This window comes from Sceloporus occidentalis, unplaced genomic scaffold (assembly GCF_023333645.1).
Source record: "Sceloporus occidentalis isolate IW3139 unplaced genomic scaffold, rSceOcc1.0.p SCAF_7, whole genome shotgun sequence".
NCBI classification, from domain to species: Eukaryota; Metazoa; Chordata; class Lepidosauria; order Squamata; family Phrynosomatidae; genus Sceloporus; species Sceloporus occidentalis.
Genome location: NW_028316987.1, coordinates 87,761,985 through 87,783,272, shown reverse-complemented (window position 1 = coordinate 87,783,272; position 21,288 = coordinate 87,761,985). Strand labels below are relative to the sequence as shown.

Genomic DNA, 21,288 nt, shown 5'->3' with positions numbered 1-21,288 from the left:
GATGCCTACAATATATTTTAACTTTGTTATTGGTTGTTGGAGTTTTTTTGTTGTAGTTGTTTTTTTGGAAACACGTATAGCATATTTATGCCCCTCATCCTCCCATTATGTAAGTGCTGGTGATTTTCCATGAAATTCTGCTCATTTTGTATTACTGAAATACATCACATTGTAGCTGCAGAAGGTGCTGTTAATGGGCCAGGGGCTTGCAAAAATAATCCAGTTTGACACCACTTTAACTGTCATGGCTCAATGTTATACAATTTTGAGAACTGTATTTTGTTGTGCCATCAGAACTCTCCGACAGAGAAGGCTAAATGTGTCACAAAACTATAATTTCCAGAAGGCCTGCAATTTTAGTATGTTTGAATCTAATGTGTAAAGTACACAATACAGCAAAGGGAGTCCTTTCAGGAAGGACCAATGGTTTCTGAATGAGAACTTTGGAGATCCAGTTTCAGGTCTCACCAAAATAGGGTTGCTAGGTCAGGCTCCAGACCCCAAGACGTCAATGTCAAAACCCAAGATCTAGAGATAATCCCTTCTGATATCATAGGAAGCAATTCTTGTGATGTTACATCCTCTTGTGATGCCATCAAGCAGGATACAATAGGCATCAACCACATTCAGAAATATTCCGGTTTGACACCACTTTAACCGCCATGGCTCAATAGCAATAGCAAATACATTTCTATACCACTTATCAGTGCACTCCCTAATCGGTTTAACATAAGTAACCTAATTGCCCCCAATAAGCTGGGTACTCATTTTAGCAACCTACGGAAGGACCCTGGAACCCTGACTAGGATCAAACTCACAAACCGTGGTTGTGAATGGCTGCAGTACTGGCATTTAACCACTGCACCATCAGGGCTCCTCAAAGCTGTGGAATTCTGGGAATGGTAGTTTGTTGTGGCACCAGAACTCTGCTGTAATGCCACAATAAACAACTATTTCCAGAACTCCATAGCACTGAGCAATGGCAGCTAAAGTAGTGTCAAACTGGATTATTTCCGCAGAGCAGATGCAGCCAGAGTCCATTAAAAGTGGCACTGAGAATTTACTTATTCATAGAATCATAGAATCGTAGAGTTGGAAGAGACCACAAGGGCCATCCAGTCCAACCCCCTGCCATGCAGGAAATCTCAATCAAAGCATACCTGACAGATGGCCATCCAGCCTCTGCTTAAAGACCTCAAGGGAAGGAGACTCCACTACACTCCAAGGGAGTTTGCTCCACTGTCAAACAGCCCTTACTGTCAGGAAGATCCTCCTAATGTTGAGGTGGAATCTCTTTTCCTGCAGTTTGTATCCATTGTTCCGGGTCCTGTTCTCTGGAGTAGCAGAAAACAAGATTGCTCCCTCCTCAGTATGACATCCCTTCAAATATTTAAATAGGGCTACCATATCACCTCTTAACCTTCTCTTCTCCAGGCTAAACATCCCCAGCTTCCTAAGTCATTCCTCATAGGACATGGTTTCCAGACCCTTCATCATTTTAGTCGCCTTCTTTGGACACGCTCCAGTTTCTCAATGTCCTTTTTGAATTGTGTTGCCCAGAACTGGACACAATATTCCAAGTGGGGCCTGACCAAAGCAGAGTACATTGGCACTATTACTTCTCTTGATCTAGACACTATACTTTTATTGATGCAGCCTAAAATTGCATTGGCCTTTTTAGCTGCCGCATCACACTGTTGACTCAGGTTCAACTTGTGGTCTACTTGGACTCCTAGATCCCTTTCACATGTAGTCTTGTTCAGCCAGGTGTCCTCCATCCTATATCTGTGCATATTATTTTTCCACCCTAAGTGCAGTACCTTACATTTCTCTGTGTTGAATTTCATTTTGTTAGCTTTGGCCCAGCTTTCTAGTCTATTCAGGTCATTTTGAATTTTGATCCTGTCCTCTGGAGTATTAGTTATTCCTCCTAATTTGGTGTCATCTGCAAATCTGATAAGTATGCCCCCAATTCTGTCATCCAAGTCATTGATAAAGATGTTGAATAGCACTGGGCCCAGGACAGAGCCCTGTGGGACCCCGCTGGTCACTTCTCTCCAGGATGAAAAGGAGCCATTGCTGAGCACCCTTTGGGTTTGGCTTATTTCCCATGCTCTGTGCATTAGTGTAAAGACATTGCAGACCATGGGTCCCTTTTACTTGCTGCCTGTGCAAGTTTTTTATTATTATTATTATTATTATTATTATTATTATTATTTTGCCTCCCACTGTTGGGTCCTTGCACTATTTGTCTTGTTTCCTCTATGTCAGTTTGACTATTTTCTCCAGCCCTTTTGCCTTCCTTAATATTGTCTCCCTCCCCCATTTATTATTCATTTATTTCTTTTATTTTACTTTATTATTTAGATTAATATCCTACCTTTCAAATACAGTAACAGGTGGAGAAAGAGGAAGAGAGCAAATTCTAATTATGGCTTAACATCACCCTTCAGTTCTTTTAATTATCAAAGAACATCAAGTACATGCTGTCACTACTGTTTTCTCTCTCTGCACACACCAGTGAGCATTACAATTTTGTGTAATATTCAGTTAAATTCTTTTCTTCCTCTTTCTTAAAAGGCATAGGAAGCTTCTCTCCACAGTATGAAACACTAATTTGCAGAAGAGCAAATGATCTTTCATTGATTTTTTTAACTCACAAAAGGCAGTGTTAACTTCTTCAGTCACGTATAGTTGCTGCGTAAAAAAAGAAAACCTGAGCCTTTAGCTCATAATACCATATTTATTCTATTTCTTTGTGTCCTGAAGGTCCTTTGCTTGTATGTAATTTAGTCTGTTCATTAGATTAATATCCCACCTTTGACCTCAAACTGGAAGGTAAGCTCATAACACAATTAAAAACAGATACAGATAAAAACACTGAAAAGTTACAATATTAAATGCAATTAAATGAACCGTAATCCCAAATTTTGCCACAACCTGGTAACAGCCACCAAGAAAGATGCCTCGCACATACCCACTAAATGTGCCTGTGAGGATCATGGGATGATGAAGATGGCTTCCTCAAAAGATCTCCAAGCCCATGGGTCTCCTATGAGAGCATACATTCATTCCAATTGTCCGACAACCAAATGTAACTTGGTGCTTTCATTCATATCACATTCATCGCTTCGGGCTGTAAATGCATTACATTCATTTTCCATGCTCTAACAATTTTTTTCAACTAATACCATCACTCTTTTAAAGATTCAGAAAAGCAAAACAGCTTTTTCTCAGCACTTAGGAGGAGGAAAAGGCAAGTTGGTGTGAATTATTGTGTCACTGGTGATTGGATGTATTGAAAATTAACATAATATGTTCCCAAGAGAAATTACTTATTTTCTGCTTCATGCTGTCATAAAAGTTGCTTTCTGAAAATGAACAACAACAACAAAATAAAACCAATTAAAAAGAGACCAAAGAGAGGACTTGTAAGGTTTGACCGCAGAGGCTTGGCAGAGTCTGTTTGAAAAGTACTAAATTCCTCTTAGAATTTGGAATTCTATAAATACATGGTCAAGGGAATGGTCAAGTCTAATGAGATAAAATATCTCATTCAAATTATTAGTGATTAATAGCTGCTTAATTGGAGAGCACTGGCTATCAAGGTTAAACTCTAATTCAGTATTTGACAGCAAATTACATCTGGGCTTGCTTCTGAGTCCAAATAGTAATCATCATGTATGGCATAGAACAGCCATAAAGTTAACTAGAGTTGCTTTCTTAGCTTCTGTCAAGCAAACTTTGACAAAATCCCACTGGGGGAATCTCACAGTAGAGGGGGAAAGAACTGGATAAGTGCAGCTCTTGAACTTGAAAAAGGGTTTGTATGTATCACCACACCCTGTCTACATTGTCCAAATAAAACATCCTCCTTCCGTCTTCTTGATGGGGAGTTCCAGTGTGAATAACATCCAACCAGTTCATCACGGGAATACCCCCCCCACACACACACACACACACCGCCTTATAACAGATTTTAAAAACTTATTTTTTGTTCCAGATCCAGAGCCCTCTGTTGCAAAGCTTGGCAGCTGCTTGTATGTATGTCCCTTTATGCTACCCAGTGCAGCTGCCTCTCAGCCTTGTTCTGACCTCAGAGCGAGTGATGCATAATAGCAACAGTGATGCCTGGTGGCATAGTGGGACATACATGCAAACAACTGCCTGCCATCACAATAAAGGTTACTAATGGGAATAATGTGTTTGTTCTTACTGTGAATTATGAGGCTGAGTGGCACCTTTGCCAGACTCTCAAAGAGCTCTCCTATACCTCAATAAGCCCCCTTCCTTCCTGATTTGTATAATATCTCTACCTCCAGCAAGAATGAAATGCTAGCAGCAAAAGCTCTCTCCTGTAGAGTCTCTTAAAGCATCACTTAAATCTGCCAACACCAAATTTCACTTACATTGTGAGAGGTATCATTGCACCATTTGGGGACTTTGTGCTATTACTCCAAAGAAGCACCCTAGGTGAGATTGATGGTTCAGAACTTGAATGGATGAACATAGTTTGCCTTTAGACTGATACTGCAAGTCTAGCTCTGAACTCTATGTTCTTTTGTGGCTGAAGAACAGAGATAAGGACCAGGTTATTTGTCACAGATGAAGTCTGGCGTATTTGCATTTCCTGAGTTTTCTTGTGATGTCTTCTGGAGAACCTCTGCATTAGATCATTCTTTTTGTACCTAGAGGTCCACCTTGGTGGGGACAATGTCAATGTTGCAAAAATGCTTTAGATTATTATTCATTAACCTTTGTGAGAGGGAAGAGTCCAGCAGCCAAACTTATCTGCACAATCAGCAGTAACACTAAGACCAGAGTAGGCAACTGCTTTGAGGGGCAATGTTTGCCCTTTTTCATAACCACTGCAGATCATACCACCACATTTCAGGCTGAAAATCAGCTGAAAATCAGAAGCAGCAGTCATTTCCAATTCTGATCACTTAGTTTGCGGGCACATTTTGGAGACAACTTGTGAGGGAGGGAGGTTTAACAAATAGAAACCTCCAGGAAGAGTAGTTGACCCTTGTGGGGGCATTTTTCATTCCTCCAAATTAAAAATGGGATCCAGGGGCTTTGGGAAATCAAAGCTTGGTGGCACTACCACCCTAGCGAGATTTTCCCCCAATGTAAAACCATCAGTTAATTTATATAGCTTTATTTTTACATCTATACATTTTCCTGTACATTTTATTAAATAGCAATAGCTATAGTTTCAAAGATTTTCTCCCAAACGCTTTCCATGAGCTACACAATGTCTTCTGTGAGCCAAAGCCTATTTCTGAGCCTTTGAGGATCATTGGTTTAGAGTTCAATCTAATGGTCTGTTGAGCAACAGCCACATACCATGATATTCAGAGAAGAAATACATATATGTATGCAAATATATTTTAAAAAAAAAACAATCAGAGAGATTAGTGGTGACTGATAGCTGCACTTTCCATCTTTGATTTACTTATTTGTGTGATAGTTTAAAGGGCAAATGTAAGCTAAGTCAGTAACAAATGTATACTGCGGCAATTGAGGTGGCAGATTTTTGGCAGACTGGAGGTAAACATGCCAGCAATGATTTTGCTGACAGCCTCCTTTCTTGAAAGCTTTCCTGACTTCATTTCACATACACTGGTTCATTCAGGAAGCTGTGCCATCTTGGATCCCAGTAATAGCTGCTGTAATATTAAAACTCAAGCGTTAGCTTCTGTGTTGGAAAGTATAGCACAGAGGATGCAATTACTGGTGAGCAGGTGCATTACATGTCCTTTTCCAAGGAAATATTCCAAGGAAAAAACCCGCCTTGAATCCCATTGTGGAGAAAGCCAGGATATAAATCCTGGAAATAAATAAATTAAATCTTCAAGGCAAATTTGTGTTTTTGATTTCTTTTTTCTTTTTTTAATTGCAGTGTATGGATGTTACAATGGCATTCTCAAGCTTTAATAGTGGTTGTTTTTGCATGTCACATTCAGAAACATCATGAAGCTTTTATATAAGCAGGACAAAGTGAACCAAAAGAAAGTAGAGAGGATGTGCAACAAGATTTACAGGAGTTTTGATTAATTTGCAAATGCCATGCAGGCTTTGCTTTAATTCTTCATCATTATAGAAAACACAAAGCAAAGGACCGATATTATTTGAGAGCTTCTTTTGCTGATTATGTATGCATTGCTAATGCTTTGTTAGGAGTGGGAAATTGGTGCCCCCAGTCTCTGCTGCATCCCACCCAAGCTTAATATCCACACTGGCTCTAGCATTATCAGTATTAAAACAAAGTGGTTGCTTTAGAATTTGAAGCTTAACAGTTTTGGCCAGAGCTGTTTTCTTTCCTTTTAGATTTTGTATAATTAGATGGAGTAGATAAAGGGCAGTGGTTCTCCCCACCCCATATTTTATAGAATTTAAATTCTCTCCCTCAAAAGTCTATCTAGATTTCTTCAGGTTGATAAGAAACAGGTAGGTTGGGTGGACTCTCAGGGAAACAGCTATAAGCGTAAGAACATAAGCTGAGCCTTGCTGGGTCAGCCAAAGGGCTATGTAATCCAGCATGTTGTTTCTCATAGTGGCCAACAACAAGACCACAGCAGAATTCCCAAGCAAGGGAAATGGCATGTTATCACACTTCTTGGAGTACAACCATCATGACTAATAGCTATTGATATCTCTATCTACTATAATATCTCCTCATTGTTGACATAGAGAAGGTCTGGGCTTTCCATAGGAGCCCTTGGAGTGCTATGCCTCTTGTACACATAGACACAGATACACACACACACACACACCCAAAAAAATTCAAAAATATTTTTTGCCTTTGATTCCCTAACATGTTCTCTAGGGGACCTGGAGGACAATTTTGCCCTGGCTATGTAAGGCTTAGTAGAGGCCATTTCTACAATCAGAGGTGATCTGGAAGCTGTCTATTTGTTTTGTTTTGATTTGATTTGATTTGTCTGATCAAGATAAATACAACCTTGATGCCACATGTAGTCTACAAAGTGAAGTTTCTCCACCCCTAATTGAAAGCCATGTAAGCAGCAGCAGCAGTAGTAGTAGTAGTTGTTGTGTGCCTCCAAGTCATTTTTGACTTATGGTGACCCTAAGGCAAACCTATCATAGAGTTTTCCTGGCAAGATTCTTCAGAGGGCGGTATGCCATTGCCATCTTCTGAGACTGAGAGAGTGTTTCTTGTCCAAGATCACCTGGTAGCTTTTTATGCTCAAGCGGAAAGTCAAACCCTGATCTCGAGGGTTGTACTCTGACACTGAAACCACTACACCATGCTGGCTCTAATTTACCATCAGTGAACAAATATGTTGAGATAATGAAATCTTGTAAGAAACAGTACTTGCTCTTGTCTGTTCTAGAAACTATTAAGTTTACCACACGGGGGATAAAACGTTCCCCGATGCGTTACAACGAGCATGAGCGTGGGCATGCGCGGAGCGTGATGGGAACCCGATGTGGCCCAGAACGCAACTTTACCACACTGGGAACGCCACTGCCGCCGAGCGTTCCCATCGCGTTCCCATCGGGTTCCAGAGGGCGCCATTGGACGCCATTTCTGGGAACTGTTTCAAAAGCGTTCCCAGAAATGGCCCCCTCTGTTTTAGCTTGATGATTTTATACCTGGGATTTAGTGGTTGTACACAGACCCACTTATACAATGCCCACAGGCACTGTTTCTGTTACTTTAGTTGTAAAGCATGTAAATAACATTCCCTGCGTCCCCACCATGCTGCTACTCTTGTTTTTACCACTCTTTTACCTCAGATACCTTCAAAATCTGGTCTTCAAGCCAATTTGTCACCCTGCTGGTGATCATTCTTAGCTAGGCTGGTCTTTGGACAAGAGAAGGACAAGATGCCTTCTGGGCATTCCATGAAGCTTTTCAGAACCTACCATATCTTACACTCCACTAGCATAGACTTCAAAAATCCCAGATCAGCTCCACAAAATGATGAATTGTTGGTGCAAGACTTTCTTGAAGAATTGCATCTATATTCCTCTTGTATAAATACAGGGAAAACCAACCCATACTTTTAAAAAAATAAGCTGAGCATTTTGTGTTTTGCATTTTAGAATCACATAAATCATAGTGCTGTCATGGCTACAAGAATAAAATGGTATTTGTGTCTGCTGCCCTGATGCCAAATGCATTTTTTGGGAAATAAGCACCATGTTGTTATTGAAAGGACAACATATTTTTAAAGTACAAATAAATGAGTATCTGTAATTATATACTTGCCCTCCTACCCACCTCCTATGATGGAGAAGGAGGAAGAGGAAAAGGAGGAGGAGGGAAAAGAAGATCCAACACAAGGCTTTAATGATGAACATCGACCTCCAGTGGGTCCTGGCATACTCATACCAGTCCAGGAGGTGTTGCCAGCCCATTTGCTGCTGTTCCTAACACCTGCTCTTCTCTAGGTGGTTATTTTCAGGGCAAACTGAAAAAACTGGCTTTTGGCCCTGGCTGCTGCCACACTGCAGAATTAATGCCACCTGATACCATCTTAGCAGACATAGCTCCATCCTAAGGAAGCCTGGGAATTACCATTTGTTGTGGCACCAGAGCTCTCTGACAGAAAAGGCTAAATGTCTCACAAAACTTCAGATTCCAGAATTCCATAGCATTGAGCCAGGGCAGTTAAAGTATATCAAACTACATTAATTATGCAGTGTAGATGCAGCCCCTGAGGTCTAACCTGAGTTGCACCGCATGATCCCAGGTAATGAGACACTGAGAGACATCATCCATATCTCTTGGTCTCTAGTTTTTCCTCATTTTGCATAAACTTATATACCACTATCATATTACCTTTTATTCCCTTTCTACATAATAAAATGCCCCAAACATACCATCTCTCCTTGTAGGAGAAGATTCAGCTCCCAAGGTTATTTTGGTTTCCCTTTAATACAAATCCTTCAGTTCTGCAGTAACTATTTTGAGATGTGGTAATCTGAATTTCATTCAGTTTTGTAAGTGTGGAATACCATAGATCGATGGAACACTAGCATTACAATATTAGTAACTGTATTTCTGATTTCTTTCCTAATGATCTCTAGCATGGAATTTGGGCTTTTTCACAGTTGCTGCACATGGGGGGTAGGGGTGGTCAGTGTTTGTTTGCTTTTTTATGCAGTTATCCAGCATGACCCCCAACAATCTTTCAGACATCTTTTGAAGATCTTAGCTCAAGGTTTGGAGGTTTATGTAAAGCTTCAATAATCATCATCATTTATTTCTATAATTTATTTCTTACTCGCCTCTTCCCAAGACTCGATTAAAACACTTAAACCCATTTTAACACATAAACCTAGGACACATAAAGCATTTAGCCTTGCTGAAAAACGTCTAATAAGCCAATATTCATACCCTCCACCATCTCAAAACAAGGATATACTGTATGTGGCCAAGCAGCATTAGAGTGTAGTCAAGATAACAAAAATATTAATGAGAATGAACACATACACTAAAAAAGCCTGCAGCAGTTTATTTTTGCCTGAACCCCCTGGGAAGGGCAAGGTTATACCTCCTGTCCCTGTACTTAATTAATTGATGGCAATCTACTTTGGCACTTTGAACTCAGTTTGCAGCACAAAGTTTGAGGACAAAGGGGGAAGGTAGGAGGAGAAACTGCATCATTTTAAACAGCTAAAAAACTGATTGGAACTGGTCCTGCCAAATCAGGACCTTTGGAGGGCATGCAATAGTAATAATGTGTTATAGGTTGAGTCTCCCTTATCTGTAATTCCAAAATCCAAATTATCTACATGAGTGGCTGAGATTGGAGCTGAGGTAGTGAACCCTTTGCTTTCTGATAGTTCAGTGTACACGGACTTTGTTTCATTTACAAGGTTATTAAAAATGTTTTGTATAAAATTGTCCTCAGGCTATGTGTGTAAGGTATATACAAAACATAAATGAATAACAGGTTTATTCTTGGGTCCTGTCTCCGCGGTATCTCATTATGTTTATGCAAATATTCCAAAATGTGAAAAACTCTGCAATCCAAAACACTTCTAGTCCCAAGCATTTCAGATAAGGGAGACTCAACCTGTAGTACAGTATCTGGTACATAATTAACAAGTGTGACAAATGATTTCCTTGAGAGAGATTAGAAGAGAAAAGCAAATAACAATGGAACTTGAAACAGCATTGAAAAATGCAGATTGGTTTTCACAAGTAGGATTTTCTTTCAGTCACTTAGGGTCGGCACATTCAAATTCTGCTACATACAGTATTACAACACGATATCCCATTCTGAACATATGAACCAGGATGTCAGACAAGGTATGCACAGGATCATCATGGAGCATGATGCAAATGACCCACAAGTTAGGCCTCCTAACTCATTCTGATTTTGACATTGCAAATGTTCTGGAGAGAGGGGGAAAAAAACCACGGAGATTCTTCATGTTTGCTTTCTAGCTCCTGAAACTGTAGATGTGAATTTTGCAGCTTTTAAAAATCCTACCTCCTAAACATGAGGGCTAGAAGCAAGAAGGACTATTCAAAAAAGCAGAGCCAAAAAAGAATGTGCCTCAAGCACTGCAGGAAAGGCTGCATGTTTGTTGGAATCTGATGCCTTGTGAGTTTTAATTTTAAGAAATCAGTTATATTGATATAGAACAAGAAGTCAATATTGCAAAAATCCATCATGTCTTTCTGCACAAATATAGTCATTTTTTCATAAAAATATTGCAACTTGTCATAATGCTTACAATAAACAATAAAACAATATTGAATTGACTCTGAAGTCCTTTTAAATTAGGCTGCCTATGAACATTTTATTCACTTCCTTAAACCAGGTTGCCTACAGGTTTTCCTGTTCTCATTAATGCAGCTTTGATAGTGAAATGTATTCACATGTAGTTTTTATTTTGATGGCACTATGTTTTATTTCAAGGGCAATGTTTTGAGGGCAGTATGTTCTAATGGACATTGTGGTTTTCAACCTGGATGCAGAAAACCCTTATCACATCAGGTGTCCTTGGAAGTCAAGCTCAGTTCAGACTTTCACCATTTTTAATTGTGGACTGCAATTCCATGAAACATTCAGCCAGCAATTGTTGACCATTTATGGTCAACAAAAATAAGTTGTTCAAGTTCTGGTTCAGTTATGTTACTTCATGGGCCAGTTGTCAAAAGAAAATTAAACAAGATTTATTAAGGCCTGATAAATACTGCAGAAATTACAATAAATATCTATCTGGACAATTAACTTCAAATGTGCTATAAAATCCATTTGCATACTGATATTCCAGACTAGCTATGTCTCTGAATCTATCTGGATTGTGCTGTTTTTGTTTTGTAAATTCTTGTACTGCTAAGTCACTCTCTTCCATTGCCCACCAGAGAAGTATCTCCACCAGAGTACTGTTGAAGCCTCACAAAAGCATATAAATAACAGTTCAAGCAAGTTCACTTTCTTAGAAGTTGTGCATGTGTGGTCCCCAGTACAACCAGTGGCTCTGCAAGGACACACATAAATCTCTCCCACTTTTGACTTACTGGGTGGAGAGTTTACTGACCATTGCACGTCTATTGCCAAACTGGTGGGTGCAGCATAAATATGCCAAAAATGGTAGGTAGGATATACCCTCCAAAATTTCACAGATAAAAACTGGGACACAAGTGGTCAAGCAACATTAGAAGGTGGTTGGGGTGGCAAAAGTTATTAATGAGGAAGGACACACAAGCCATGAGAGGGTGCATCAGTTACTTTTGCTTGAGCCTACTGGGAAGAGTCTGCCTCTCTTATTGTCTTGTGGTGAGTTAATTGAGGGCAACTTACTTTTGCAATTCCAACTCAGCTTGCAACAAATGAGGGAAGCAGAGGAGAATAGGGGGATGTGAGAGGAGGAGAAAGAAACTGGGATGTTTTTAAAATGCATGTAACAAGTGGGGTGACAGAATGGGAACTGGGACTGTCTTTGGCAAATCTGGACATTCAGAGGGTATGGGAGGCTCTGGTATATCTTACAGTGTCCATGGCATTGTACCTCCTCAGTATGCAAGTGGAGAAATATAATTGATTTGAAATATGCCAAACTCTGTGAACGGAGAAAGTTTGCAAGCTGGAGATTTTTCTGTGGGGCACTTAGAAAGAAAGATTTCTCCTTGATTCATTCTGTGGCAATTTCATAACTGTAGCACAGGCTTTCCTGAATGTTTCATGGAGCAGCACAATTTATGACTGGACTTGTTTAACCTGGAGCAAAGAATCCTAAAGAGGAGGCAGGGTGTGGCAGTCTGACAGAAGATGGAGAGCGGATGAGGGCATGATTTAATGAATTAATCAGTGGTAATCATGAAATTGAGATGAAAGGCATAAATCTTGCAAAAGATTCTTGAGTCATGGAAATTATTTTAAGCACCTTTACTGGCCTTCTAATCTCTTCCTCCTAGAACAAGAAATGATTAGACACCAGCTTCACGTGCTCAAAATATATGCACTGTTGGTTTTATAATTTGTTGTCACCTTCTCTACCCATGGCAAATGGCCCATGGAACATAAAGAAGGAATTTATAGTGTATCGTTTCAGCATTCACAAAGGGTAGATGGGAAAATAATTTGAGCTATACTGTTTAAAGCAGCTTGGTGAAATATTTCTTAGCAGGAGCAGATTATAATCTTCCCTCCAAGACTTTGTTTAACAAATATGTTACCCAGAGAAGATTTGGATTCTGTAAATCTTATTTATGAATAACAGCATGGCTTGCTGGGTTTATATGCAAATGCATATTTTTAAAAATAAGATTAGTTCATTTACACTGCAGTTTTCTGCTCTAAGAAAAAAGGCATGAACATCTGTCTGAGTTTCTTGTTTTTAATAATGGGATTATAGTTACAGTGCTGTCCTGATGTTCCACTGGAACACTGACATTTCCAAGGCCCCTCTGTGCTCCTGAAGCATAATAGAAACAAGGGAAGAATTGTATTTGCTGATATTGTTAGTTGATTTTATCATGTCTCTCCTGACACTAATGGGGAGAAATTTATTTGGACCACCTTTAGAGTAGCTCTATATATTTTTCCATGTTGGGAACATAAATCTTGTGGAACCAGAATGTCCCTTGGTCTTCCCACCTAATATCCTACACCCTCCTTCTTTTCTCCAGCTCCAACATTGGAGTTCTAGGGTCTATTGTATATTGTTGGAATCCAAAAAGTTCCAGAAGTCTAGTGCCCAGTGGAGCTCCAACCACCTGCATCACTCATCTCTTCAGTACTGGATCATCAGTGTTGGAATAACAATGTGGGAGAAGTGAGGGGTGAAGGTTTTTTTTTACCAAGGTAGATGGAGAGAAAGGATACATCTGAATTGTAAAAATAATGTAGCTTGACACCATGTTAATTGCCATGGCACCATCCTACAGAACCTTGTGATTTGTAATTTTATGAAGCACCAGCACTTTTTAGCAGAGAAGGCTAAAGACCTTGTAAAACCACAAACCCTAGGATTCCATAGAATGATGCTACAGAACTTAACATGGTATCAAAGTACAGTACATTATTTCTACAGTGCAGATGTACCCAAAGGTGGAAAGAACCAGCATGGTATAGTTGTTTGAGTGCTGGCAGACCAGGGTTTCAACTCCTGCATGGTCATGGAAACCCACTACTATTACTACTACTACTAGTCTAGTATTACTTATTCATTGGTGATCATGGGAAAGTCACACTCTCTCACCCGTAGAAGAAGGGTATGGCAAGGCCCCTCTGACTGAACCTTGCCCCCCCCCCCCCAAAAAAAAAGAACCTGTAATAGGCTGGCTTGAGAGTTACCATAAATCAGACAAGACTTTAGTGTGCACAACAACAAGGGCATCAATGGACTGCAGAAATAATGCAATTTATCATGGCTTCAACTGCCATGGCTGAGTACTATGGAATCCTGGGATTTGAAATTTGTTGTGGCACGAGAACTCTCTGACAGACAGATCACAAAACTACAAATCCCAGAATTCCATAGCATTGAGCCATGCCAGTTAAAGCCATGTCAAACTGCATTATTTCCGCAGTGCAGATGAGGCCAGATCTGACTCATTCCCCCCCCCCCGTTATGGGCATGGGAAGGGGCCGGTTGGAGCCGTGTGAGTCTGAGAAAAAAAACCAGTTTTACTGCACCTCAAAGTGTCCTCAAAATGGCCCCATTCCATCGCCTGGCACCAAGCTGTTCCCATTCATGCTGACGTGCACCATTTTGCTCGGACAGAAGTCTTCCGACCGAAGCAAAGAACATACCCCAGCACTGAATGGGAACGGCTTTTTCTCAGACTCATGCTGCCCCGAGCATCCCCTTCCCATGCCCATAACGGGGGGGGGGGGGGATGGGTACGATAAAGTCCAAAGAGACAGGACAAATGGGACAGAAGAAGACAGAGAGATAACAGAAGAGCTATTATTAGATGGTGTTTTGGTCCCTAGCTAGTAAGAATGAATGTGTCTGATGGTTTTGTCATTCTGTTCCTTTTAGTTTTCCTAGTCATTTCAAGGAGAAGCCAGAGCGGGTGTTGATTTTGGTTTAATTTGAAGAGTTAGGGTAGGTTTTGGCCTCCTGGTAGTATTGATGCATCGTTGTTCTCCTGCCCTTTCTTTTCTTGTCCTACTGAGTTTTTTGATGTGGAAGGAAGTGTTCGCTGTGAACTGAAATAACATGTCCTGGATTGTTTTCATTACTGTCCTGCTAACATTGGCCTGGCATTGGGGAAATCACTAACCCTCTATGCCCTTTTGGTGAGAGATGGAGAAAATTATTGTTCTTTGCCTCTCAAGTATAAGGGAAGGATAAATCTATTACAGTTTCTAAAAATGTGTTGACCTGAATGCTCAGAAAGTTACTGCACAAATGCTTGTTGTTGGTTATGTGCCCCTCAGTTTTGTGTGGTTTGAGTCTTTAGTGTCTCAGTTTTTACTTCTCAGATTTGTTGCCTCATTCTTCATCTTAATCCTGAACTACTGGGAAAATATTTGTTGTTTTCCCCCCAACTAACCTATGTAATAAGTATCTAAATTACAACAACAGGTGAATGGTATAAAAAGGGTATAAAGTTAATGGTATAAATCAAACCTTGAAAAAAATCCTTTTGGGACTTCCAAGACACCTGGAATTCTACAGCCGGCATCTGTTGGATATGAAATTGGGGGGGGGGGGGGGGGAGGGATAATTCCAAGAAGAAGACAACTAGAAACAAGACCTAAAAGCAGAAAGGGGAAAAACAGTCCAAAATTTTCATCTGGAAAAGAAATGTTCCCAAGCTTCCATATAAATTGGGGATGGGGTATATGTGGCTCTTGTCATAAGACTACCTTTCCTATCCTTCTTCACCATTGGATGTGATATCTGAAGCTTATCACCATTTCTGGAGGACCACTTGTTGCCCCTCCTATGAATAATGAGGATAGCCATTGTACTAGAATGGAGCCAACAAGGCAATGGGTTTTCAAGATAACAAAGCATCTAGTTACTTTGTAAGAATGCCCAAGAGTATATTCCATAAAACACATAAAGGGTAGAAGTATTATCAGGAAACCTAGTACAGGCCAGAATTGGCCACCTGTTTTTGTACATGGCCCACCTATCAAATACAAATGTAGAGAGATCTTGTAGCACCTTTGAGACTAACTGAAATAAAGAAGCTGGCAGCATGAGCTTTCGTAGACTTCAGTCCACTTCTTCAGATGTTAAAGCATCAGGAATAACTCTTCCAGAACATGGCCACATAGCCCAAAAAACCCTCTCTTTGCAATGTTTGCAAAAAGCAGCAACCTGTCCCTGAGATACAATAAAATAAAATAAAAATTAAAAAATCATCTAGATCTTTTTTTTCCCTCCTTCAAAATGAGCAAGCATTCTTTATATCCAGGGACATGAATTGGACACCTGTGGCTGATCACCTGTAGTTTCTGCTACACAAAGCTAAGCATTCAGAGTGAATACCTTTAGAATTCTTGAAAAATGACTCTCTTCCTATCAGTGCCTTTAAACTTTCAAAACAGACAAAGCTTCCTAGGAAAGCAACCTTGGTTGAGCGTTTCTCTGCATGAGAGACCCCTGAGTTGAGATTTCTTATATATTTCACATTTCTTTAAGAATGTTGTGCCGGGATACCTAGTCAAAACCTGGATGCTTCATTGAACAGTAGGTAATCTGATTTACTATGCAGCACAGAAGGGATATTTAGTGGCAGATCCCATACTCCAGTACTAGAAAATGTGCAATCATTTTACAGAGGACAGAAATATATGTTTCATATTTAAAATAGAATTTTCCGCACTCTGTGACAACATTTGCAATGTATTTTAAACAGCATGGGGGATGGCTTTGTAAAGATTTCTTTATAAGACTGTTCAGATAAGAAGTTTGTTACAAATATCTCCATGAAAAAAATTAGCTTCTCCCACCCCATAAATATGGTATGTTATTGCTTGATACATCTAGTGCTCGAAAATGGGTCCTCCAGCAATGGGTCCTTCCTCTGGAAAGGTTACAGAAACATGACAGTTGAACTTGTGTGTTATATTCTGAAATAAGCTGGCCTGTCTTGAAATCTATGTGTCTCTGTGGGGGGGATTTCAGTTCCATGCCCAATTTCCTTCTTCTTCTGGTCTTCATTTCTTCTTTCCATGTCTATGGACCATCCTCTACTTTACCACAGCTTGGAAGAAAAGTCATGCTGACTGCAGGTTTCTGGATTTCTTAGTCTTCCTATTTCCTTAGGCACCTTTGCTTGCTTCCTCTGTTTGATATCAAAGCTATCAATGTCAGGAAGAGCTGTCTAAAGCTACCCTTATGGCAGACTTGAAATGTTATCTTTATCAGCATTGCCAATTTCCTCAGCATTGCAATACTGTTACTCTCCAAATCACACAGGGTAGAGGTGAGCATATTTCAGGTTAAATCTATTTCATTTTTAAAGAGAACTGCAAGATCCACCAATCAGAGCTGAGTGCAAAACCATGTTCTTAAACTGCATCCGCACTGCAGAAATCCAAGTTGCCACCACTTTAACTTCTGAAAGCTATGGAATCCTGGGATTTATAGTTTGTTGTGGCACCAGAGCTCTCTGACAGAGGTGGCTAAATAGCCCACAAAATTATACACTTAGCAGTCCATAACATTGAGCCACGGCAATTAAAGCAGTGTCTTAAACTGCCTGAATTCTGCGGTGTAGCTGCAGCCCTAGATTTACAGAAGAAGTGCCCCTGGATTTCTGAGCCCAGGAATTTATTTTCTGTGTCAGAACAGAAATTATCTTGTATGACAGTACACTCCAGGTGATCAAGGGTTTTGTACCTTTCAGGAGCTATCATTTCCAATCTTAGGTGGGAAAATTTGTTGCTGTTGTTAAACAGTTTTCAGTCAAATCATCTTGCAAATCTACTGTAATTTACTCAGAGAACTATCTGTCCATCCTGTTCCATCTTTCTGTTCACTGCTGACCTAGCCAAACCTGTCACTATTTTTTTCAAGGTGCACCCAAAATTTAGAAACCTGCTGCAGCCATTTATTTAAACTATAGTGCTACTTATGCTAATTGTTGTTTAGATTTCACTCTTGCCTTTGTTTAATGTTCCTTTCCTTTTTGCTGTTTTTAGGAGCTGGTGGGGAGCAATCCTCCGCAGAGAAACTGGAAAGGAATCGCAATTGCGTTACTTGTTATTCTGGTTATTTGCTCCTTGATCGTCACTTCAGTTATCTTGCTGACACCAGGTATTTGTATAACCTTTAGCTTTAGCTGCTGCTGTTGCTGTAATTTTATTGTCTGTAGACATTCATTTTAGAAAAGGCAGAGAACTGGTTGAACTGAACTTGACTGGTAGATCAATCAGGTAGAGAAAAAGCTGTCTTCCATTGTTTTGTACTCTCTTAATCTTGAGGGCTGGGGTGCTTGTTTTTTTTTTTAAATGTTGCTGAACATGTACATGGATGCTCAAGGTAAAAACAAAAAGAGTAGGCACAGTGTTATTGTACAGATGAACATCCACTTCCCGCGTAAACAGTAACTTGAAAAAAATAGATTGATTATGCACCTCTCACTATGATTTATGGGTCAGGTCTCATTAATCTTTGGATGAAAGACCACCAGAAAATGCCAGAGATCTCAAATTAGGGAAAGCACCATGACTAAAACTATTATAGGTGGTCACACTATTTCTCAGACTAGTCAAACTGACAGCAGTTCTCCAGGTCTTTTGCAGCATTTCCCCACTGAATCCTTTTGACTAGAAATACAGAGGATGGAAGCTGATAACCTTGCAGCCAATGCATATGCTGGACAACTGAGCTGCACCATCTAGGATGGCAACCAGAAAGTCTGCTCCCTTCAATTAAGGCTATTTATTTGTACAACAAAATAATCCCTCCCTCCAATCAGTTAGCTGCTAGGAAATTTCACAATTTTTCTTGCCAAATGTGTTCTTTCACAAAATTTCACCACATATATATCTATATCTATATCTATATCTATATCTATCTATCTATCTATATATATATGTCCTCCATGGGCCTTTTTTTAAACAGGAAGTAAAATAGGAGTTGAATTCTAGTAGAGCTGACTCCTAGTTGATTCTTAAAGAAAGAAAGAAAGAAAGAAAGAAAGACAGAAAGAAAGAAAGAAAGAAAGTCCTATGCTGGGCTGAAGCTTGGGGGTTGGCCAATACCATGGCAAAATCACCCTCCATGTTGGAGATTTGAGAGAGTATTTTTGGCCCAGTTTTAAAAGTAATAAATTTCAGGCTGGGGGAGTGTTGTCGATGGGGTACAATCCTGCAAAAGAATTGTCCATTCATAGTCTCTAGACAGAAACTCCACTTAGGTTTTAGTATTACATATCATGTATTATATTTCCTAGAAGCTAACCAAAACTTAACAGGTTTCACTTCTTGTTAAAAGAAAGGCCTTTCCTGGAGGGCAAGAAGAGGAAAAAGATGAAATTGTGTGTGGGAACAATTTTTCCCAAAAAATATTTTTTGAAGAATTCACTTATTTATTTATTTATTTATTTTAAAGGGGGTACCGGGGCCCCTGCCACTTCCAAAGATATCCTTGTGATGTTGTATATGGCTCATAGGCCAAACTTTTCCCATCCCTGATCTCATCCATTCTAGTTCTGACTTGGAAGTTTACAACAGCAGAAGGTTAGTGCAAGGGTTGGCCAGAAGTCAGAGCTTTTATTTGTAACACTATTATACAAAAGTGTTTTGAATAATTCATATTGTGACAGATTACTGGCTATTTGACTCCCCAGAACATCTGTTGTTAGAACTAACCAAGAACATGTCAAAAAGGAGATTGCCATTCTATCCAATACTTATTAGTGTGTTTAGCTATATTCCAGAAAGATCTTATAACAGTAGAGTGTGACAAAATGACAAAGAGTACAATATATCACAATTATAGATGAAACAATAACTTTGATGTGTGTCACAATCACCACTAATACTTTTCAAAGAAAATGGCATGTGAGCATATTTACAGTGGATTTGATCCAATTCAGAGCAGTCATCCATTGAGGGATTGGCAGAGGGTTAGGTTTTCAGAATCTTACTGCAAGATGTTGTTATTGAGGACAGGTAGAGCTTAGATTACTTTAACAGCATGAGGAACTGATTTTATGAGCAACTCTGTATGTTTTCAGCAAACTTGTACATATGCCATGTTGAATGGATACATCATTAAATTAAATTAAAGAATATTACTTCACCATTGGGGAAGGATTAGTATTCTCTGCTACACCTGAAGCAGAAGGCTAATTTTGGGGGAGCCCACGATACACCTAGTGGTGTACTCATCTCTGTCTTCCATCAGAAAAGCATGGCTAGGAGATTCAAGAGGAACAGCATGAGGAAGGAGGCATGCCCTTCCACAGCATCTGCAGCCTAAAGCAGATCACAGAATCATAGACTTGGAAGAGACCCCAAGGGCCTTGCAATCCAACCCCTCTGACATGTAGGAATACACAATCAAAATATTCCTGCCAGATATCCATCCAGCCTTTTTAAAAACCTCCATAGAAGGAGACTTCAGCACTCTCTGAAGCTGCACGTTCCACTGGCAAACCACTCCTGCCACCAGGAAGTCCTTCCTAATTGTTTAGGTGAATCTCTTTCCCTGTAGCTTGAATCTATCGATCCATATCCTTGTGTTTGGAGATGTTTCCCTCTGTTTAATGGTAGGCCCTGTAGAACAGCATGCACTTCATCCAAATAAAGAGGTTCCACAGGATCCTACATTCAGGGCAATCACTCTTTATGCTCCCTGGCTAGGCCAAGTCTAGCATGTGATTAAAGATGTTTGACAGAGGTCTTCCTGCCTCTTGCCTCCTACTCATTGACATACTGAGCTGTTAGTGGTGCTCTTTATGCTGTGGCATTCTGCTTTCATTTTCGTCGTCCTCGGTAACATTTTCTTTCTTGAGTATGTATGCGCTACTGACACAATAGGTCTTAGGACTGAGCCATTAGAATTTAGTACCAAGTGGAAGCCTATTAATGAGAGAAACCTGAATCTTAAGTGGCTCAAGTACCTTGGGACCAGTGAAGTAAAAAGCCATTTTCTCCTCCATTAATTGGCTCATTGGAGTCTGTTTATGGCATCTCTAAATAGGGATGTGTTTTGCCTACATAACAAGTTAACACTAAAGAATGGAAAATGGCATTTAGTGCCATGGGGCATCCTTATTACTTATATATAAACATTCTGGGCCTCATTCCCAATTACCTTGGAATCAATTTCTGATTTGAATTGATGAATCAATTTGAAATCGGATTGTGGTTCCCACTACGCTGGAGCAGGCAGATGGAAGAAGGTAAGAGGAGGCCAGGGACGGAGAGGCTGGGAAGCTGGGCAGAGGAAAGGCAGACCGGCGTAGAAGGAGGCAGGCCAGGGTGGAGGAGAGGCTGGCCAGGCGGAGGACAGGCAGGCAGGCAGCAGAAGGAGGTAAAAGGCCGGAAAGCTGGGCTGCCAGGATGGATTCCAGTCTGACTGGTTCCCACTTGGGCTGAATTGATTTATTCCAAAATAAATCGATTCAGCCCAAAAGACATGGGAAAAACCAGCATCTTTTTGATGTGGGTAAAATGGGTCAAAAGCATGCCCCCCTTTCCGAATTGCTTCAGCGATATGGATTAAGTAGGAACCATGCTCATTAAGACCAGATCATACTGAATCATGATCCGGTTTAAAGCGTAGTGGGAATGAGGCCCTGTTTTTACATGTTTTGCCCAAAGACTGTCTTACTGGATTCAATCAAGCTAATTTTCAAGAAAATGTATTTTGGGT

At 40.1% G+C, this 21,288-nt stretch overlaps 1 protein-coding gene across 5 annotated transcripts in view; it reads left to right on the top strand.

Annotated features, from left to right (window-relative positions):
- Positions 1-21,288, top strand: part of DPP6 (dipeptidyl peptidase like 6) — a 622,884-nt gene that overhangs the window by 390,369 nt on the left and 211,227 nt on the right. For all 5 annotated transcript variants that reach the window (XM_089533588.1, XM_089533589.1, XM_089533587.1 and 2 more), the window contains exon 2: positions 17,604-17,718. In XM_089533588.1, coding sequence (XP_089389714.1) covers positions 17,604-17,718 — 115 coding nt within the window. The remainder of the gene's footprint in view (positions 1-17,603; positions 17,719-21,288) is intronic.